This window comes from Ciconia boyciana, chromosome 16, assembly GCF_034638445.1.
Source record: "Ciconia boyciana chromosome 16, ASM3463844v1, whole genome shotgun sequence".
Taxonomy (NCBI): domain Eukaryota; kingdom Metazoa; phylum Chordata; class Aves; order Ciconiiformes; family Ciconiidae; genus Ciconia; species Ciconia boyciana.
In genome coordinates, this window is record NC_132949.1 from 4,834,158 (window position 1) to 4,855,882 (window position 21,725).

At 42.3% G+C, this 21,725-nt stretch overlaps 2 protein-coding genes across 3 annotated transcripts; both read left to right on the forward strand.

Annotated features, from left to right (window-relative positions):
* The first annotated feature begins 1,178 nt into the window (after nucleotides 1–1,178).
* On the forward strand, nucleotides 1,179–14,281 carry UTP6 (UTP6 small subunit processome component). The gene is made up of 19 exons (XM_072881188.1): nucleotides 1,179–1,342; nucleotides 1,451–1,535; nucleotides 2,153–2,194; nucleotides 2,277–2,369; nucleotides 3,020–3,067; nucleotides 3,815–3,878; nucleotides 4,436–4,554; nucleotides 5,157–5,234; nucleotides 5,650–5,731; nucleotides 6,993–7,074; nucleotides 7,845–8,026; nucleotides 8,863–8,942; nucleotides 9,641–9,718; nucleotides 9,890–10,069; nucleotides 11,852–11,932; nucleotides 12,785–12,894; nucleotides 12,981–13,047; nucleotides 13,374–13,446; nucleotides 14,020–14,281. The coding sequence occupies exons 1-19, from the start codon at nucleotides 1,251–1,253 to the stop codon at nucleotides 14,175–14,177; spliced, it is 1,794 nt and encodes a 597-aa protein (XP_072737289.1). The 5' UTR covers nucleotides 1,179–1,250; the 3' UTR covers nucleotides 14,178–14,281.
* Nucleotides 14,282–16,024: 1,743 nt separating this feature from the next.
* COPRS (coordinator of PRMT5 and differentiation stimulator) lies at nucleotides 16,025–20,847 on the forward strand. 2 transcript variants are annotated; one of them, XM_072881191.1, is made up of 4 exons: nucleotides 16,025–16,309; nucleotides 17,173–17,260; nucleotides 17,825–18,082; nucleotides 20,174–20,847. In XM_072881191.1, exons 1-4 carry the CDS (start codon nucleotides 16,277–16,279, stop codon nucleotides 20,341–20,343), a joined length of 549 nt encoding a protein of 182 aa, XP_072737292.1. In that variant the 5' UTR covers nucleotides 16,025–16,276; the 3' UTR covers nucleotides 20,344–20,847. The 2 variants fall into 2 exon arrangements, with proteins under 2 accessions (XP_072737292.1, XP_072737293.1); XM_072881192.1 differs by lacking the exon at nucleotides 16,025–16,309 and adding an exon at nucleotides 16,563–16,680.
* Nucleotides 20,848–21,725: the final 878 nt, after the last annotated feature.

The following is a 21,725-nucleotide window of genomic DNA, read 5'->3' on the forward strand; positions in this document are numbered from 1 at the left end:
AGGTGGGTAAGTGGTCCCTTTGCAGGAGACAGCTGCGATTCAGAGCTGCCTCAGCCACTCAGCTCTGAACTCAGTAGTTTGTAGTTCTTGGTCTTGTGACTGGATGGTGCCTCTCCATTTCCTGGTAGCTTTCCTGTTTGATCACTTCTTGGAAAACAGTGTCACTATTTCCTGTCAGAGTGAAAAGTTGCTAAACCTCTCCCACTAAGAATTAGTTTGGTTTTTTTTAATTGGTGCCCAATATTGAGAAAAACCACCAGGAATACAAGTCATAGCAGGTGAAAAAAATGACCACTGTTCTTGATAGTTCTTGCAAAGTGTGTTTTTAGCAGAAGTCAATTGCACAGGTTCTCGCTCTGTACCCGGCAGCACTTCTTAAGCTGTTCAACTGTAATAAAAGGGAAAGATCACCCACAGCTTTTTTTGGCAATTATATATGAAAAATGCTTGCCAGAAGTCTTCTTGCCCTTAGTCCACTGCCTGTTGCCCCTGTGCTTTTTCAGGGAAACAGCTCCTGCCTTTTCCTCCCAGAGGCAGTAATTGTTGCAACAGGGCAGAGCATGTTTGAAGGTGTGGTTCCATCTCTTACCAGCTCGGTGATGGCAGTGACAACTCAAAGCATAAGCAGAAGGTACTGCTGTGGATAATATGTATTTAAAGCAACTCCCTCAAAAAAATTATCTCCCACCTCAATTTTTTTTATTTCATGGGATTTCCCTCATTTAAGAAACAGAAATTTACCGTCCCCTGGTTTTGTTGTTAATGTTCTCAGAAGAAAGGTGCCTTGCGAGAGTGGAAGAGCCATTTATCCCATGAGGAATCCCACCAGGAAGCAATGTGCTTGCGACGGTTGGGCTGTGTCCCCCCGCCTAAGCCTGGGTCGGTGCCGTGCATCGCCTTTGGGTGGCGAAGAGGCCAGGGCAGAGCACCCCGCGTTTCTGCGGTTCTTGAAATGTCAGAGCTCATCTCTCTTCCCTGCCCTCCAGACGTCCCTTCCCACCCCAAAGCCATTACGTTTGGAACCGGTTTCCAGTCTGAGCAGTCACCGGGGCGCTTGTACTTCGTGTCTTCGCGTCCCGGGCTCGCCGTGCCGCGCTCCTGCCGTTCAGTCCGAGCCGCGCCAGGGGGCGGAGGGGCGGCGGGGCCGGCAGGGGGCGGCAGAGCGGCGCGGCCCCGGAAGGCGGCGGGCGGCGCGGCCGGAAGCGGCGCCGGGCCGGGCGCACGCGTGAGGCCCCTCGGCTGCCGCCGCCATGGCGGAGCGCATCGAGCAGCGGCTGGAGGACCGCGTCCCGGAGCTGGAGCAGCTGGAGCGGGTCGGGCTGTTCACGCGCAGGGAGGTCAGGTGAGGCGGGCGGGGGCCGCGGCGGCGGGACTGGGTGCCCGGCGGGGGGCAGCGAGCGCAGGCGGCGCGGCCGGGCTTGCTGCGCTCGCTGATTTCCCCTTCCCGCAGGGCCGTCCTGAGGAAGGCCTCGGCTCTGGAGTACAAAATACAGCGGAGAGCACTTCGGAAGCAGGATTTTATTAATTATATTCAGGTAATGAGCAGAGCGTGCTAACTGACGTTGTAGATCCCGCGCAGTTAGAAGGCTAAGTGATTTTGTAGTTACCCACGTAGGAAACGGGCCGTTTCTTGGGGGCCCTCCTCACCTGGCCCGTGGTGTTCACTCGTAAGTGGTTTGTTGGCATAGGCTTTTTATTAAGACATAGCAGAGTATGAAGCATAGCCGGGAGTTGGTGCCGCCTGAGTTTGGGATGAGAGTCTTCTTTCTTGCTGTGACTTTTTCCTGTAGTTTCATGTCTGTACAGGGATGCAGAGACCCCAGTTCCCTGATGGGCTGTGCAAATTGTAATTAAGCGTAATTAATTTTTTTGCGGTGTTAGAAGTTCGGCTTGTGCATTACGGTTCTAGGAATGTGTGGGGTGCTAACAGCTGAAGTCTGAAATACCATGTGCAATACAAATACTCAAGCTTACTTTCAGTCAGCCTTAGAAAGGTACTGATCTGGGCGAAAAATTGTTGCTTATGTTTTCCTGGATTTAATTTTTATTGTCCACCTGATTAGCTATAAAAAACTTGAGCTGTATTTTTTTTCCTTACTGTTATGTGTCTTTTCATTTCCTTTTAAATGTTTTTTTTTCCTCCCCATTCTAGTATGAAATTAATCTGCTGGAATTGATCAAGAAAAGAAGAGCAGTAAGTTTATCACTTATTTAGTGTGAAAATACTTTATGCGAAATTTTCTATTGCAATAAAATTAATACTTTTTTTCTCCTAGCGCATTGGATATTCATTTAAGAAGGATGAAATTGAGAACTCTATTCTGCATAGAGTGCATAGTCTCTTCAACCGTGCTATAGGAAAATGGAAAGTAAGTTTGTTTATTTGTACTGATAGGTTGAAAAGTGCCCTTTTGGTATGTAAAAATTATCTAGATATCATTGCCACCAAATACTTGCAATAATACAGAAGAATGTAATAGAAAAACTAAGTGGACATTTGGTCTTACAGGTAGCAGTAGCCTAGAAATAGATCATTCATGTCAGATAGACGTTTTTTGTACACAAACAATGTTATGTCCTTTCTGAGTCATTAGTCCTCAACTATCTTGAAACAAGTATTGCCATGTGAGTTTGGCCTTTCTGCTTGCAAGGACTAGAAACAGAATGAAAAGAACTTTCAGCTGCTTTAGGGAAAGATTGTCTTGATACATTTAATGGTGAAATCTAAATGTGGTGCCTAAGGAACCATTACAGTGAGCTCTCTATTGAGTTCAATGTAACACAGATTTGACTGGAGAGGCTGCGAGGGTGTGTCTTGAGATGGGAGGGTTGGTTTGCTTCGGATGTTTTGCAGGAATTTGAATATCGGGAGGGGAGAAGGGAATTTGAGATTCAAAATTCCTTCTCTCTGCATGACAGGTTGTCATACCAAGGGCATATTGTTTGCTTGTCAATGTGCAAGTGATTTTGTGCTTGCGTTATGGTAAGGTTCATTCTCTCCCTCTTGCATTTCCAACAGGAAGATGTACAGCTTTGGCTTTCACATGTTGCATTTTGCAAGCAGTGGGTGAGTTTTCAAAATGCTAATCTTATCTGGTTTGAGGTACTGGATTGGTACCTGAAACATCAGGCATCTGGAACTTGAGTTACAGGACAGGGGTACAAACTTTACTGCCATATGCTATAATACTGAAATAATTTTGATAGTATGAATGAACTAGTATGAAATTTGATGCTTGCAGGTGGCAAAGGTGAGGCTGATCGCCTTGAATCTGGAGTGCCATTTGGTTTGGGAGAATCATAATACTGGTTATACCTCCTCTGGAATGAATGGATCACCTGTCTGTGAATTGTGATTTTGTTCCAAACATTTCTTATAGAGGCTATGCTGAAAAGTGTAATTCTGGCAGTTCTGTACTTTGTAAACTTACCTGTGCAAGTCTTCCCATTACTAGTAGCATTCAGTCATTGTCCTTCCTGTACTGAAGAAGGTGACCTTGTCATAGTAATGCAAGTGGCCAAAGAAAAATGAGTCTTTACCTCAAAAGTGGCCAGTGAGACTGTGGGTTTGTGACTTAGGTGTTAGCTATGTAGTTCAGAAAGGTTTGAGTTAACTGCTCATCTAGTTTGGTAACATTTGAAAGCCGATCAGTATTGAACAAGTATGAGAAACTTTCTACTGAAGATAAAGTAGCAGAGAAGTGTCTTTTCCAGTACAATTGCATTACAACTTGTAACCTTTCATAATTAAACTTTGGTGCTGGTGGTTTAGTTTGGTACTAGAGTGGGTAAAACAAAACTTCTTCTTTTACAGAATGCAAAACATCAGCTTAGTAAGGTGTTTTCTTCCATGTTGGCCATTCATCCCAATAAACCAGGTAAATAAAACAATGGTGAGTGCTGCATAAATGACTGAGTATAGATTGTATAGCGTTGGTTTAAGTTCTTATAGATCTTGGTTCAAGCTATTGGGGTAAAAGTTCCCCCTCTCTTTTCTTTGCCTTGCTGGTACTTCAGAGAGAAGGGCTCTGACAGGGATTATTGTGCTGAGCAATCAAAAGGTGATGTGAAGTAGGAGTCCCCATGGTCTGAATGACCATTTCACAGGTAGACTGGGAACTAGGTAGATATTTCAGAGATAGGAGATGTTGAATACTCATGGCTGCCTTTTGGCTTTTGAAGACATGGTTGTACATCATTGGATCTGTAGCTATACCAGGTTAAACTTCCTGGATCTGCTTAGCTTTTAGTCCTTTAACTCGGTTTTACATGGGAGATAATCAGTCTTACTCCATTGCTGAGCTCATGGATTGTGTTGGGGTGGGTACATCGGACAAAAACAACCTGTGCATCTGAAGAGTGGCTTCAAAATGGGTTCTCATGACCAGCCACTTGCTTTGCCTTAAAATGAGTTTATTTGAATCATCTGTTGCAGCACTGTGGATTATGGCAGCAAAATGGGAAATGGAGACACAACTCTCATCAGAAAGTGCTAGGCGCTTGTTCCTTCGTGCTTTGCGCTTCCATCCAGAGTGCCCAAAACTTTATCAAGAAGTGAGTTGTTGTTTTTCTTCTACAGCCAGTTATTTGATCAATCAAAGCAAATCAGTCCAGCATATTTCTCAGATCAGTCTGAGAAAACTGGAAAAAACTTGTTTCCCCATCAGTGGGGAAATGTTGTCAAAAAGATTTAAAAAAGAAAAAAAAGTACTTTGTACTGGTAGCATTTATCAGTTGTTTAGCAAATCCTGTATTTATGTATGCAGAGTGAGGATTTTACACTGTTTATAGATAAATATGTCAGAATTCCCTTTTAAAGTACTGTAAGCTCTGCTAGGACATAGTTCTCTGGATTAGACCTGGCATCCCTTGCCTTTGCTAAGGAACATGGTTTTCTTTGAGGGCAAGTTAAGGTTTAAAGAATGGCTAGAAAGTGGTAATCTCTACATGTGGGAAATTTCTGAGTAAATATGTAGGGCAGAGAGCTATATATATAAACCTTTAAAAAACAAGGCTCTCAGACGTATGTGGTATGTTGGCAAAGTCCTGATTTGTAGCTCCTCAGGTGGAGCTTGTTTTACAACATTTGTGGACTTAGAGATTTTATGATTTATCCCCACCCCCACAATAATTTCATTTTATTCTCTCTCTTGCAGTATTTCAGAATGGAGCTGATGCATGCTGAAAAACAGAGGAAGGAAAAGAAAGAATTTGAACAAGCGAAGATGGACTTGGTAGGTCAGCTAAACCTCAGAGATATTGTCTGCTTGCATGTCACACATTTGAATGCATAGTTTCAAGGGATCTGTATTAATAGTTGGTTTGAGAACAGCTTAGAGAAAGCTTTTGTTCATGTTCTGTACCTTCATTAAGCTTTTCAAGTGTTGGCTGATGCTCAGCTCAAATACTTCATACGTTGACTTTTCTTTACATTTGTAAAGTCTTTTGTTACATCCCCCTGTTTGAAAGTTAGTAGTAATTTCTGGAAAGGAATAGTTAAACACTATCTCTTACTTCTTTATAGTTGACTTGTGCATATTAGATGAAGAAAAACATTAGTATCTTCTGATGTTTTTTTCTGTGTTTGCAAAAATGGTAGCTGAGAAAGGAAAACAAATTTTTTCAATGATGTTATGCTTGATATTGCAGGGGGAATTCAATTATTCTGAAGAGATTCTCAATGGGGAAATGGCTCGCATAATCTACAGGGATGCTGCTCAGAAAATTAAAGGTGATTTAACATTTCTTGTACTTAGAGGAAAATCGTCACCTTTAACTCAGCTCTCCAGTAGGTAATACAGATAGACTTAGCTCCAGTGTACACACTAAGATATTTTCAACTATACCATTTCTTCACTAGAACCTAGATAATGCCAAAGTATAAATTAATAGTGCTGATCGTTCTGATTTCATAACTGTTCTGCAGGCTGACAACTCTTCCAGTACAACAGCTTTTGGGCTGAAGTGGCATAGGTGCTGGGCTTACAGTCTCAAAACTTGTTTGTTTGTTTAAAAAAAACAAAGGGAGGACAGTTCGGAATTACACACCTTTTGCTTTGTTGTTTACTGAATGTTAGATGACAACTAATCAGCTAGCCCTAGTGACAGAGAAGTAAGAATTCAGACTGATAATAAAACAGGTTAGATGATTTTAAATTAACGAGGCTTGGTAAAATTCCCCCATTTTATTGAGAGAATTATTTTACAATAACTTCAAAGTAGTAGCAGATATCTTTGAGGAATCATGATAGATGGGGATATTTTGGAAGACAATGGACAAAACATAATAACAGCGTTGAAAAGTAGAGGGGGAAAAAGGACATTAGAGGAAATGACAGAAAAAATTGGCTTAATTTAAATTCTTGGAGAAATACTGGAATAAATAAGTATACAAATGATTTGTAAGCACCTAAAAATAAGGAGGTGAGTAATGGCTCATAGGGGTTCACAGTGAACTAATTATGTCAAGTCATGTCACTTAGCGTTCTCAGAGATAAGTTATGGAGGTACAAGATGGATGGATATAATTCATTGACGTATACTGTATGCAGCTTTGGAGAGGTCTGTCCCAACTGTGGAGCCTTCTGTGTTTTTATGGCAGAGTCAAATGATGTTTTCATGGCAGAGACAAATGAAGGAGTAGAGGAGGTGCTGATTAAATTTGCAAGTGGAGCCAAGCCGGAAGGATCTGTAAGCATGTCAGGACATACTAGTTTATCACTTTGGAGTCTGGAATGTCCTGCCTCGTCATGGCCGCCTTTTGTAACTGGATAACATGAAGTGAAGAATATAGTCAGACAGTCAACATCCTAACATATGGCTTATCATATGGGTGGAACACTGAGATTTATAGAAAAGAAAAGGGTATCTGTCTAGGCACTTAAATGTTATCTGTGTCTTGACAAAAGCTTGCAAAGATACAGAAATGCAAAGTGTGCAATGGATGTAATACTCCACTTGATAGTTGTTTTTTTTGTCCCCTTGAAATGTAGGTGTTGAGTTCCATCTGGCCGTGCTTTCTATTGCAAAGCTCTTTGATTTTACCCAGGATTTGCAAAAAGAAATTCTTGAAAGGTGAGGTGTGGCTTTGTGTTGTGGGGTTTTTTTATTATTTTGTTTTGTTTTTTAAGAAGCATGTTGTCACAACTTCTTAATTTATAGTGGGTTGACAGGTTAACAACTAAAGGCTGTTCCTTTAGAGAAATAGAATGGTAAGGCCTATGGGAAATCCTTTAAGAAAAATAAAACATGAGGCAAGCATGCTCTTTAGAAAAGGATACTTGTATCTAACTTCAGAAAAAGCTTTGAGAAGCTGCTAAGAAAGATAAAATACAGTTGTCGCTGAATAATTGCTATACTTTAGTTTCTGTAAATTTACTGCAGGAACTGTGGATTTTCCTAGTGTACCTTGTCGTTCTTTTGCATCTTTAGTTTCTCCAGTTGTTCCTCTCTCGAAGGAAAGATCTCTCTCGAAGGAAAGATCTCTCTCGAAGGAAAGATCTCTCTCGAAGGAAAGATCTCTCTCGAAGGAAAGATCTCTCTCGAAGGAAAGATCTCTCTCGAAGGAAAGATCTCTCTCGAAGGAAAGATCTCTCTCGAAGGAAAGATCTCTCTCGAAAGCTTCCTGTCTAGTTCATGCTATTACTGGAGAATATCCATATTAAATAAAAAACCAAAATAGGCTAATATTTTGTCTTTCTCTTGTGGAAAGGTAAAATGTTTTTTCTCTGGCATTTGGTTACTTAGAAATTAAGTACATTTTTATACCAATATAACAACCCTTCTAAACATACCTGCAAAAGAAGAATGGCGGTTGAGGGGTATTACAGTCATGCTGTGTTTAGTTTGCAGACCAAGTATGCTGATGATCCTCTTACATGGGACTACATGGCCCGTCGTGAGCTGGAGCTGGGGTCCCTGCAATCCACAGAACACACCACAAAACAGATGAAAGTATCTGAAATGACCCAGAGAGAGGAACGGTGCTCTGCAGTCTTTGAAGAGGCTGTGAGAGCAGTCCCAACAGGTGAAATGTTCTGCCTGCATTTTAACATTTTTTCCTGGTACTTTAGCACACTGTATACTGTGAAAGTTTCAAAGTAGGTGTTGGCAGGCTCTACCATACCTAAGAGAAAGCAAGCAGTTTTTAGATGCTGCCTTTTTGGGATCTATTTTATGTGTTATTTGGGTTATTTTCCAATGCATTTATGCTCTTGAAGGAGCTGCTTAACTGAAAGTGCCTTTTGTTGCTTGTTTGCTTTTATTAATGTGACTTAACCAATGAGGAGAATAGAAGCCCACAGATGAATAGAGGTTTGGGAGTTGTAAATAGAGAAAATTTCCTAAATAAAGGAAGCCTGTAGAACGCAAGTATATTGCTGGTTAGCTGTGAGTAAGCAATGTTTTTGAGTTGCCAGTGGAGTGGATATCCAGCTTCAACATTTGGCATTGTCCTTACTATCAAGGGACTATCTGTGAAGTGAACTCAAACTTGCTGCTTACATAGCCTTTGAAGTCAGGCAGACAAAGAAGGATTTTCTCGATTGCGTGTGAGTGTCCTCACTCTTGCAGGCCCATTGAAAATTACAGGCACTGAACAGGAATTGTGACAGTGTGCGCTGAAGCCTCAGCTGAACTAAGAGCTTGATGCTCTTCAGAAAGAGTTACTGTCTGCAGCTTATACTGGGAAGCCATTTTTAAATGTTAATGTTATAAATGTAGGGCCTCTTTTATGATACAACATTTTAAAACAAAGTTGGCATTAACACATAGTGCTTGGATTCTCTATATTCCTTAAAGACAAATATTTTTGCTTACTCTTGTGATTCTATAAAGTGTGATACTGTGCCTTTGATTCTACAGAGGACATGTGGAAATGCTACATCACTTTTTGCTTAGAGAGATATAACAGGAAAACAAACAGTGAAGAATTAAAGCAAAAGGTAAAAGCTTATTAGGAAATCATAGTAACAGATCATCCCTGTTTTTACTGACTTCTGTAATCTATCAGACAAGAAACAAATATATTTTGACATTTTATCAGAAATACTTACCTGCGGCCATCATTAAAAATCGTGTAGTCTTCATCTGAGGGGGACCACTGTTACTGTCAGGTTCACGTGTGGCCTGCCTGAACATGAATAACTTGAGCATAAACTGGCCTTGTCAGTAAAGTACAGTGACCTCTTTGGATGAAAGTTAAGAATGCAAAAACTTGTTCATGTCGCTGACAGTCCTGCAAACCTGTGCTTGTTCAAAGAAAAGGATGAATTAAAATGACTCTTACAAATAAGTCTGAGTAAAGTTTGATGCTGGCACATGGGCACCTTAGTTATGCATCTGTGCTTGAGTGTGACTCAGTAAATTAACTAATCATCCTGTGCAGTTTGGTTCCCTTTTAATACAGTAGAAGAACATTACTATGTTCTTTTGCTCCTTAAGGAAGAAGTGTAATTCAAATGCTCAGATTTCCCCTTTATCTCGGAATGTATGCAGGTACCTAGAGCATTAGATGTGTAAATTTACTGAATTTCAGTGACATGTTGATACACTAATCTACTGGGCTTCTTGTAATGCTGGGATCTGGTATATGCGGGAATAATGCTTATTTTCTTTACATTTTCTTTTCTGTTGGTTCTAGAGGCTGGAGAGGACACTGAGTGTGTTCCACAGAGCTCATGAGTCCAGTTTGCTGCCAGAAGCTCTCTATAAGCAGTGGGTAAGAGTTGACACAGAAAAATAGATTGTGAGACTGTCCTGCATTGCTTGCGTGCCTGTCTTTACCATTTTGAGTAGATAGAAAGGTGGGCAATATTTTGATCAAGGCCTTGCTTTTTAATAAGGTATTACAAATCTCTTGTGGTGATTAGCTGTATCTGCTGGGTTTTAGCTTCAACTGTTACTGGAGTCCAACCTCTTTGAGAAGGCTACGGAGGTAGCAGAAGCTGCAACTAAGCACTTCAGCCTGTCAGTGGAAACGTGGCAGATGAGGCTGCAGGTGCTGATCCAACTGAAGAGTGACGATGTGACCCAGTGTTTTGAAGAAGCCATTAAGCACGTGAAATCTAAGGTCTGTGCTGGTTTTATGGACTTGCATGCATTAATCTTAGAATCACAGAATCGTATAGGTTGGAAAAGACCTTTAAGATCATTGAGTCCAACCGTAAACGTAACACTACCAAGACCACCACTATACCATGTCCATAAGCACCTCATCCAAATGTCTTTTAAATACCTCCAGGGATGGCAACTCAACCACTTCACTGGGCAGCCTGTTCCAGTGCTTGATAACCCTTTCAGTGAAGTAAAATTTCCTAATATCCAGTCTAAACCTACCCCAGCACAACTTGAGGCCATTTCCTCTCGTCCTATCAATTCTTGCCTAGGAGAAGAGACCAACCCCCACCTCTCTACAACCTCCTTTCAGGTAGTTGTAGAGAGTGATAAGGTCTCCCTTCAGCTTCTGCTTCTCCAGGCTAAACAACCCCAGGTCCCTCAGCCGCTCCCCATCAGACTTGTGCTCGAGACGCTTCCCCAGCTTTGTTGCCCTTCTCTGGACACGCTCCAGCCCCTCAATGTCTCTCTTGTAGTGAGGGGCCCAAAACTGAACACGGTATTCGAGGTGCGGCCTCACCAGTGCCGAGTACAGGGGCATGATCACTTCCCTAGTCCTGCTGGCCACGCTATTTTTGATACAAGCCAGGATGCCATTGGCTTTCTTGGCCACCTGGGCACACTGCTGGCTCATATTCGGGCGGCTGTCAACCAACACCCCCAGGTCCTTTTCTGCCGGGCAGCTTTCCAGCCACTCTTCCCCAAGCCTGTAGCGTTGCGTGGGGTTGCTGTGGCCCAAGTGCAGGACCTTGCACTTGGCCTTGTTGAACCCCATACAATTGGCCTCAGCCCATGGATCCAGCCTGTCCAGGTCCCTCTGTAGAGCCTTCCGACCCTCAAGCAGATCAACACTCCTGCCCAACATTGTGTCGTCTGCAAACTTACTGAGGGTGCACTCGATCCCTTCGTCCAGATCATTGATAAAGATATTAAACAGGACTGGCCCCAACACAGAGCCCTGGGGAACACCGCTTGTGACCGGCCGCCAACTGGAGTAAACTCCGTTCCCCACCACTCTTTGGGCCTGGCCATCCAGCCAGTTCTTAACCCAGAGAAGAGAAGGAAACCTCTGATATTTATTTGAGGGGTTTTTTTCCTTTACAAGGCATTCAAAGTCCCTAACCATTTTTAAGGTAAAAAATAAGAACTTGACATTTCACATGCACATTGCATGCAGGAGCATTAGGGAATTGCAAACTCACTTCATATTCACAGTTTTAAAGTCTGAATGCTCACAGGTGACATTTTGCATACTCTTCTAGCAGTCAGCTGGTATTCTTTGTGTCTTAACTTGAAAAATGTGTTTCCTTTTCACTGCCCTGATACATTGTTTGCATGTGTGGTATTTCAAGCCTTGAATTGGCTATGCGCTCTCTTGCTGTTCCATTTCAAACCCTGGGCACAAGGAGTGAGGAGAGGAAGCAAGGAGGTGATTGTTTCTTTCCTCCTTGCTCTTCTCAGAAGTTACCTTTGTACTGCAGTGTTTGGTGATGCAGAGGAACTTGTCTCTCATCCCTAGCAACATGTTTTGCAGCTGTCCAGCTAAGTAGTATTTGTCCTGTAAGTGAGGAAGGAAACAAGTGATTTCAGTGTGCAGTCCGAAGTTGTCTAAGAGCTATGTCTAAAGGACATTTTTTACGGCAGCTTTAATACAGAACCTGGTGGATGTGTTGCTGTCTGTTTCTGTAAATCAGGGTCACTGTATTTCAGTCATTTGATTTATGTCCTTACCTTGTAGGGCACTTTGCCTTTATGGACCCTCTGGGTGGAGTGGAGTGAAGGCACAAACAGCAAGGAAGACACAGAAGCTCTCTACCAGGTACTTAGCTAATAGAAATCTACTTTTTATGACTGTGTAAATAAACAGGAACAATGTGTGTGGATGGAACATGTAACAAATGCTTTATACTGCAGTTCCTTCATGGATGTGTTGATATCAAAGAATTCCAAGTAAAACTGTGTATGTTACCAAAAATCAGTTGGACATAGGCTTATAAGCACAAATGTCGTCCCCATGCTTCTAAGACATCTAGGTGTTTGTAAGCACAACCAATGATGGACTCTTATGTTTCTTTTACTTTGTGATCTAGAATTTTTGCTCTATTTTCAGATGTCTGTCTGAACATGAAACAGAGACTTTTCCAATCTGTGTGAAAACATCAACCTTGTTACAGAAAACTCAAGAACAAAACTGGGACTTCAGTCTCACTGTAAATTCCCTAAATAGCTTTGAGCAAAACATTTCTTCTTTGCCTGGCATGTTGGGTACCCCCCCATTTACAACATAAAACACATATTTTAGGTGGAAGCTTGAATTCAGTTGTTTGTAGAGCATTGTGAAACCCTCTGCGTGAGGAATGTTAGGGAAATGCCAATTGCCAGCTGTGTGGAATATTGGAGGAGATATGTATTTTAGGTTACAACTAATATTTTAATTTGAAAAATATTGGATGTGTTACCTAATGCTGTCTTTCAGACACCATTTGGGATGCTTTTGTCCAGTACTTTGTGTCACTTATGAGATCTGCTTTATGTCAGATGCCTAATTGGGGAGAAGGTACTATTTGGTTTCTTCTCCCTTGTTGCCTTTTAATTGTAGCTTATGTGGTTGGTTTGTTTTTTGGTGCTTTTGATGGTGGTGGTTTTTTTTTTTTGCTTTTTAAACTTGCAGAGATCCTTACGTGCCACAAATCCTGCTGAATCTGTGACTATGAAAGAAAAGTATCTTGACTGGACTTACAGAAATGGTGGTTATAAGAAAGTTAAAAGAGTCTTTACCAGGTGACAAATAAAACCTTCAAACCTGATTGTTCTAGGGCATATGTTAAAAGGCTTGAAGTCTAAAGTTACTTCTGTTTTTACTTCAGCCTGTGTGAAAATCGTCCATTTTCCCTTGACTTCTTCAGGAAGATGATCCAAATAGAAAAGGAGCAAGTAAGTTGTTGAATATTCAATTAGTGCCTTGTATTTGTAAAATGCACTTCTAACTTTGGATTTGAATAGGAAACTATTCTATAGTTCTATAACTTTGTATTTGAATAGAGGGCTTATGAGTAGTGTCATTAGTTTGTGATCAGTTCATATTTGTCGTCTAAAGTTGATTCATAGCATGTAATACAAAACCAAGTTCCATGGTAACTAATCTCTGGCAGTGCACGCGTGCGCGTGTAATTACCATGACTCTCTTTGTAAGAATCTAATCAAGCTGCAGATTCACTTCTGTACAAAATAAATGGCCTTTTAATACCTTCCTTTGTTAGGAATCCTGCAAAATGCTTCATCTGAGAGAATACTATGAACGTGCCTTGAGAGAGTTTGGTTCAACAGATTCTGGTAAGGGGATTTTATTTATTTATTTATTCATTCATTCATTCAGTGCTGCCTCTTTTATTTCCATCCATTTCAACAGGTAGCTGTTCTGCCCTTGTGATTGCTGTCATGCAGAGTGGAGCTTACTACTTCTGTGCCATTAAGTGCATGACACTCTGCAGTGACTCTTCACTTGCAGTCCAGGATTTTCGTTCACAGTGGGTTGGTTTCAGCAGAACTACTAGTAAATAAGGTTTTGATGCTGGGTGGCATAAGAGATGTGTATCACCTTTAATTTGGATTTGCAAACAGTATGGTGCTATGTTTTTTATAATCAAGATTTCTGCAGTATTCCTTTTAAGAAAGTAAATGGCGCAATTATTGCTGCATTATTTCTTAAGACATCACTGTTCCAGCTGGGAATAGAACCCAGGCTTTTGGCCCTCAAGGGGCAGGGGGTTATAGTTTCACAAAGTAAACCTCATCGCGTTAACATCAAGGACACTTGCAAAAAGAGGGTTTCTAGGTTAGGTTTGGTACGTGTTTTAAGTAATATCCAATCAAAATCTAACCAGAACTTCTATTTTCCTTTTAAAGATCTCTGGCTGGATTATATCAAAGAGGAGCTAAGTCATCCCCAAGGCAAACCAGAAAACTGTGGGAGCATTCACTGGCGAGCTATGAAGATGTTGCAGGGAGACCTGGTGGAAGACTTTGTTTCCAAATATACTTTATTGCAAACTGGACATTTATGAAAAACTATAAATAGTTACAACATGACAGTGCGGATTTTTAACTTCTTTGTACAACGGTAAATATGTGCCTGGATCATATTAAAGTGTACCTTCTGTACATTCTTGCCTATGTGGAAAAGAATAATAATCTGCCCCATTGCAGTTGTTTCTAGTGTTGCTTCTGCTAGTGACAAGTTCAAGTGCACAGTTAGAGGAGAAAGCAAAGGCATCTCTGAGGGTGTTCTTCGTTGAGATTTCTGAGAGCAAACTTGTCCTCCTGCCTAAACATTCAGATGGAATAGTCATAATGTATCAGCTTTTACACTCTGGAAATCTAATACTACAGCACATAAAAGCAAAAAAAAGCCCCATGGAAACTATACCTGTGGGAGATCTTCATATCTTACTAAGTTGAATAATGAGAAGTGGAACACTGGAGAAAGAATCTGTAAAATGATGGTATTTATTGTTTCCTAGCCTTGAAGTCATCTGTAATCCTCTTTTCAAAAACAAAACCAACCTCTGCAACCACCTTGCATTGGTGTTTGCATCCTAAGGTGTAATTCTGAGAGTAACTATGAAAGGTAGAGGTGAGCTGAGATTTGTTACAAATGTCCCTCATGTGACAGTAGAAAAGTTCTGATCAATGCTTCAATGTTCTGTCTCCAATGCTTGAAAAATGGGTAACAGGTTTTTTTGAGACAGTGCTATCCTTGGCTGTTTGCAGAGCCACATTTTCCCAACAGAGCCAACAGAGGATACCTAGGGAAGGTATAGGAACATGCAGCACTAGTTCCTTTATCTAATTTCCTAATGATGGAATGGTGACATAATGACAATACGGAGAAATATTTAAGATTTTTCACACAAGTAGAAACTGCAGCTCCTCCCAAGCAATGAATACCAGTAATTTTTGACAAACCGGAAACAAGGTTTGGAGCAACAGCCTGTTAGGATTGCTCCTTCTGTGACGTCTGTGATGTGCTTTGTCTTTCCCAAGCTTTTAGCCAGGCCATCTTCTGTCTCCCCACTACTTCTCAGCTGTCTCATGTCTGGCATCATGCTTTCCCCCAGTAATCACTCCTCATACCCTGCCTGCCCTTTATTAAGTTACTCCCTCCCCTGAATCCCTTGTCTTGCTTCTTCAGTTGCACAATGAAAAGCTTTTAAGCACAAAGTTTGGGTTTTGGGGATTTTGTTTGGGTTTTTTGTTTTAAGTCCAGCAAAGCTGATAACTCCACCGTTTCTGAAAGTGGGTCCTTTTACTTTACCTGTTCTGGTTCCTTACAGAACTTTGCTGCAGCACCTTTGAGCGATACGCATTTCCTAAAAGCACATTTCGCTGACACCTGTTCATGAAGCACCTACCAGCTCTGTTCAGTACAGGTGCTTCCCATCTCTTAGTGTTTTCTCTGAGTGTGCTTCTAGCAGGAGGCCTAGAGGAGGTTGTTATCTTTCAGCAAGAGTAAAAAGCCACAGAGCCTAGAGAGGCAGTGATATTTTATTTACAACTGTATGAATGTAAAGGTGTTTTCTTACAGCTCTTATGTCTGTATTTCTCCACCTTTTTTCCGCCAGTTGTTTTAATTGCTTGTTTCTGCCCTCAAGTCAGACTGTTTTCCTCTCTCACTGGACACAACTTCCACTAGCAATGAAAGAAGTTACGCATTATGCGTTCAAAAAGTACAGATAGCCGTGGTCTCTGCAGGCTGAGGGGGTTGTGGGAGGTGGCAGGGTTGCACGCACCGCGGCTGAAGCGGGAGAAGCCGCCGCTCGCCTCGCGGGTGGAGGCTCCCGCGGCGCCTCATTTCCAGCCTCTTTCACGACCGGTGTCGCACCGAGCTCCTCGGTCAGCGGGCGCCGGGCTCAGCCATTGCGTTCACCGGGTTCAGCGGCAGCCGCCCTTCCTCGGAGACCGCCCGCCTGACGGTGCCCGTGGCCGCTGGCTGCCCCGGGCGCAGGCGCTGCTGCCGGCGCCGGCCGGGCCCGGCGCTGAGGGGACGAGCGGCTCTGGCAGGGTGGGAAGGCGGGCGGGGACGGACGGCCGAACGTCTCCTCACGGCGGCGCCTCGCCCGGCCCTGCGGCTGCGCGCCCGGACTCTCCGCTAGCGCCGGCTGGCATGGCGCGGCTGGTGGCACCGCCGCCTCGGCAGGTGTGGTGGGCTCCTGCGGGGCGGGGAGCGGGGGTCGGGCAGGCTCGCTTCCCCCGCATGGCCTAGGCAGGCAGCGGAGACGGTGGGGCCCGTCGGTGCGGGCTTGCCCGAAGTCTGCGGCGCTCTGCCCTTGTTCGCCGGCCGCGACCCCTGTCAGGCCCCTCTCGGCAGCAGGCCCAGTCTCGGGCGTGCTGGGCTCGGCTCTGCGAGCACCCGGGAGCCCGGCTTCCTGCACCCACCGCCCTGGGCAGGGGCTGTCCTTCAGCGAATTCGTCTTTGTTGTAGTGGAAGCGGTGGGGATAACTCACCTTTCCTTTCCTGTCCCTCTGGGGACCATCAAACCAGCTGAGGTGTTACCTTCTGCTCTCTAGGTGCGCATCCACCATCTTTCTCCAGCTCCTCAGGGCTGCTGGAGGGTCTGGCCCTCTCCTTTCTTCTTGGCATGTTGGCTCCCACAGGGTGGTTGATTCATAGTCCTTGGTGCTTGTACTTGTTCCACTCCTTGTGTCTTCATTACCTCTGCAGCTTTCACAGTCTGCTGCTGTTCCCAAATGGGCACATTTTGGGTCAGTTCTGGGACCCGTTCCCAAAATGGTGGCAGCAGGATTATGACCGTGAGTGAGGAGACGCTGTGCAGTGGTGGCTGCTGCCTGGGGTGACTGATGGCAGCAGCAGGATGAGCCATCCCTCGGTAGATTTGCTTTCTGAAGTGAAAGCCTGTCTGGTTTAAAACCTCTGATTCATCAGGGGAACAAACAAACAGGTCAGGCTCAAGAAACACTCAAATGCAGTAGAAGTTGCATGAGCCTCATTGGAGCAGTCAAGGAAAGGTGCTACCTGGATTCTTTAAAACTGTCTTGTAGGTGATGGCTGCTGCCATTGAGTGTGCAAGCTTTGAGGAGGAGCAGCTTCCTAATAAGAGAGAAACTATGACATGGAAGCCCAGAAAAGGTAGGCCTGAAATATTAGGACAAAACAAAGCAGACAGTGAATAATGAAACTTACACTCTGCTTGAGGAAATATACTTAAAACTTTTTGGTGATGCATGGGAAATGCCTCTTCAGTTACTGCACTAAATTATTTGCATGTAGATATTTGTGTATGCTTAGGTGCAAGAGTAATTAATCAATACTACAAAAAAAATTTTTTTTTTTTTTTTTTTTACTAGAGCTGTGGTTTTTCAACATACCTATTTTTTTTAAATACCAACAGGGGAATGTAGTGAAACAAGACTGCTGGGTCCTTTGCCCTAGTGTAAAGAGTTATTTTCCAACAAGAGTCTGTGGAAAATCCTTACTTGGGCTAGTGTTGTGATGCAAGCCTATGTCCAATGTTCCCAAGCATCTGAAACCGCACTGTAGTGGTATTACATATGTAAGAAACTGCATATATTATAATTAGATTAGTAGTCACGAAGTGCATTCGTATGCCTGTCTGAATTATTGCATGCTAAGCATTTAATTGTTCCTGTTTAATTCCTAAATATCTCTGTTGGCTCTTTCTATTGGTTTTAGAATGTTTGCTGAAGAATAGTCCAAATGTTCTCGATAGTGAGTCTGAAGAAAGTGAATTCTCTGATATCTCTCACAATGAAAATGATGTCAGTGGCTCTCCTGTTGACTGTGTTCATGTATGTCCTGACCTGGAAGACTTGGGTGGTGAAGTCTCCAGTATGGCTGAGGCTGTAACTTTTCCAGAGCTTCAAACTGCTTCTGTGCACGAGGTGGAGGACTGGGATAAAGAATTGGAGGACTCTGAATGTAATCCTTATGGTGAGTACAAATTTACTTGTGCTTCATTTGATAGTATGTGATTGGAGGTAGGTGCTTTGCAGGTGAATGTGTTTAAATAACTCCACGTTCTATTTTGGGAAGCATTTTTTTCTTGTTGACCTAATGGATTTGTAACGCGTAATTTTGTTGTCAAATATGGGATTTAAAGGCAGTGTTATGAAGGTCACATGAAACTCTTGCTTCAGCAATTGAATTCTTAGGGAGTGGAATGGTAAGGAGAAGAATTGTATGTGTGTATCAAGTTTCTCTGGAGAAGCTAGGTCTCAGTAGTGTATCTGTTATTCTGAAGCAGAAGAGAAGGGTACATGGAGTACAGGAATGTAACTTTTTTGTGTAAAAGGAGTTCATCCTTTCCTCCAAGAAAATTCATCCAGACTGTGCAGCGTAATGTCCCTCTAGAGCATGGAGTTCTTTGGAGGGGAGCAGTACAAGCACTCAGTCTCCGAGTATGGTTTGTTGTTGCTTTTGCTGTAGGTGTTTTGTGGGTTTGTTTTTTTTTTTTTGTGGTAGGGGTTTTGTTTGTTTGTTGTTTTGAAGCTTGATCCTCTTAAGTGATTGTGCATATGATCAGTCCCATGGACAAAGGTGGCAATGGACAGAAGCAGTTTCATCCGCATCTGTAGAGTTGTATTAATCCTCCAGTCTGTAAACTGTTTTACAGTGACTCGTGTTGATCTGAGTCTCAATCTTCCATTTGCCAGGCTGTATGTTAGGGTACAACAAGCGGATGGAATTTAGCCAGCAGTGGTGACCTGCTGTGTCTTTGTTTACACAGAATAGTACCATTTCCATTTTCTTCTCATTAATGGGTATCTTTTGTAATTAATACAAACACTCCTTTCTTGGCTTAGGAAATATCAATTCTCTGTTTATTTTAATTCCATAAATGGCTGTTGTATTCAAGTTCCATTGTTTGGTAACAGAAGGAAGCGGGAAAGTTTTTGCAGCCTTCCTGCAAAAATGTATGTGTTCTGTATGTGTTCTAGAAAATCATTCTGATTTTAAAATGAAAATACAGTAGTGGTTTTTCACACTGGGTAATCTGAGAAAAAGACTGTTTCCTTTTTGGATGTTTCCCTCTCTTTCATCCTGCGCTTTCCTTTTAATCTCTCATGTACTCAAATTTATGGAATGTTTTGAATTATTTTTTTTTTTTAACTGGAACTGTCATAAGGTCTCTTCTTTTCCTTTATTTAACTAACCCATCCATACCTGTAGCTTATGCTCTTCAGATCCTCACAAACTAAGGAAGCTGATTATAGGATTCAGGTGCTTGTGAAGGGTACTGAGTACAAGTGTCTTAGTTGTTAACTGCTACAAATAAAAAACATGCTTGGTTGGTCATTTTATGGCTTTTTAAAAACGCTTGTTTTGATGGCTTGTTTGGCAGTGCTACTGGAAGGCTGACACGTGGATATACTGTGTTGGGTCCCCTATTCGGGGTCTCATATATGTCTGCTGCCTGATACTGTGGGCTTTTCATTTGCTCAGTCTTTTCAATGTCTGCCGGCTAGAAATCTTTTGCTTCTGTTAAAGGACTTTGGCCTATTTTTGTGCTAGGTTGGTTAAATAACAGGCTTATTAGGCTTAATTCTAGCCTAGTGGAACTGTTGTTCAGAGCTCGCTTTTATAGGACTCCACCCTTCCGTTCTGTCCAGTGACCCAGTTCTTAAAGGGTTCAGGGGGCTCCTAACTGGGATGTGGTTATGGAGGCAGCAGGAAGGGGGAGGAGAAATAGAAGTAATGGTTTCATGAGCCTTTTATGCCTGGAGAAAACGTAGAAGAACTGCATGCATTGTAAGAGCTGGTGTTGGATGTTCTGAATCCAGGTATATCAATGAGCTTTTTGGAAAAGTGTTTTGTCTCTGTGGCAAGAACCTTCCTTAAAATGAAGACGTTGCCAAATTCAGCTGTTTGCTTTGTTTGTAGGTCTAATTCATGAGTGCTGGCAGATCAAATTGAAATACTTAACTGCAAGATGCTGTAGACTTGCAAAATAATCTGCTACGCTATACCACTAGTTTTCTAAGTATCTGCTATGGTTTAAATGTTTTCTTTGATCTTCTTTAGATGCTGGCGATCTCCACTGTGGAAGCTTTCAGGAAAATAATCTTTTGGCCTCATACTCATGGCGAGAGGATTCGTTTTACAACCCGGGCTGTCACCATGCAGCTTGCCTTGCTTTTACACCACCAGTTAGAATGACTGAGGCTGGCCAGTTTGATGATGCTGATGAATGAGGTTGACCCTGGTCAGAACTAAGTTTGGCTTCTGAGTTGGATTATGTTCTTCACTGATTAAGTCATGTCAAGTCCTTTGGCTTGCTTGCAGAGTTCTGCATAAGGCCAGAAATGCTACAGTACATCTCCGAAGTTTTGCTTAGACTGCTGCTGAGCTGTTTATAAATTAACCACGCTTGACCTCTGGAAAAGAGAGTGCAGGTGCTAGCTGTAAGGAGTCAGTGCATTTCTGGACTTTTTGTTTGTATTATATCGATCTATGTTGCTAATGAATTGCTTGAGAGGAAGTATTTAATTTCTAAACCTCAGCTTGTTTGCCCAGCTTTGCCAGTTTTGACATGCTGGTCCCTGTGTGTCTATGTAACTTATAGTTTTCTTTCCTTTCTGTTTGATGCTGTCAAATTGGTTTGGATAGCTTTAAAAAACTCTTCCTCCTTCCAGCTTCTCTGTTGTATTTCTATGTTGCAGTTTGTGATTCCGTATCTAATACTGGTGTTTAACAAAATTAGCCATGACAAATACAGAATGAGTTGTTTTGTTAAAACATGATACTTGATTTTATGTATTTCAGTATAAAGGAATTACAAATACGTGATACACATTTTGCAAATACACATGTGGACATACAGTAGGGCCTGCTGCATCCAAGGGGAATGCTGGGTGCTTCAGACTGCCTCCCAGCAAAGGTTTCTCCACATCAGACCTTCTTGTATATGGGCATATTATCCTCCAGTCTCACAGTTGTCTTTATAACATTCTCATGCGACATCAGACATATAATGACGAAGAAAATATCTATGCTTACATAGTGTCTTGCAGCATATAATCTCTGTGTCCTGCAGGCCATAGTGGATTAAGGTTACTGATACTGCTGATATGTTTGTTTTGTTGTTGTTTGTGTTGTGAGGAGACGGAAACACAAAATACCTCCATAAAGTCTCTAGGAGAACAGCTGGAACTAGAACCATATCCTTCTTGCCTTTGCTTTGGAGTTAAAGGAAACGTTCTCAGATGAAGTATGTAAATGGATTGAATGGCTGATCACTTGAGTAACAATAATCTTCAACTAATGCTCATTAGCATGTTTCATTAATCACTTATCCCTCAAGAACTTTTTGATGGCTTTGTGTTTTGACACTGACTGATACTGGAGCACAGTACCCATGTTGTTTATTCTCAGGCGAGGAGTTAACATTTACCACTGTGAGACTTTTTTTTTTTTAAATCATCCAATGTATGAGACTGAAATAATTTACGCATTAGTTTGGAAGGAGGAAGTGAATGACACAGTGACGTTTGCTTAATCTTTTCCTTGAGAGCAGAGGAGGACAAGAGCTTGGAAGAGTCTTTCCTTCTGGTACCTTGCAGTTCCTGTTTATGTC

Excerpts from the sequence above, each read along its gene's own strand:
- UTP6 (XM_072881188.1), top strand. The coding sequence starts at position 1,251 with ATGGCGGAGCGCATCGAGCAGCGGCTGGAGGACCGCGTCCCGGAGCTG. Across the intron at positions 3,879-4,435 it reads CATTCATCCCAATAAACCAG|CACTGTGGATTATGGCAGCA; the intron begins GTAAATAAAACA and ends CATCTGTTGCAG. Across the intron at positions 5,235-5,649 it reads AACAAGCGAAGATGGACTTG|GGGGAATTCAATTATTCTGA; the intron begins GTAGGTCAGCTA and ends TTGATATTGCAG.
- COPRS (XM_072881191.1), top strand. The coding sequence starts at position 16,277 with ATGGCGCGGCTGGTGGCACCGCCGCCTCGGCAG. Across the intron at positions 16,310-17,172 it reads TGGCACCGCCGCCTCGGCAG|GTGATGGCTGCTGCCATTGA; the intron begins GTGTGGTGGGCT and ends ACTGTCTTGTAG. Across the intron at positions 17,261-17,824 it reads GACATGGAAGCCCAGAAAAG|AATGTTTGCTGAAGAATAGT; the intron begins GTAGGCCTGAAA and ends TATTGGTTTTAG.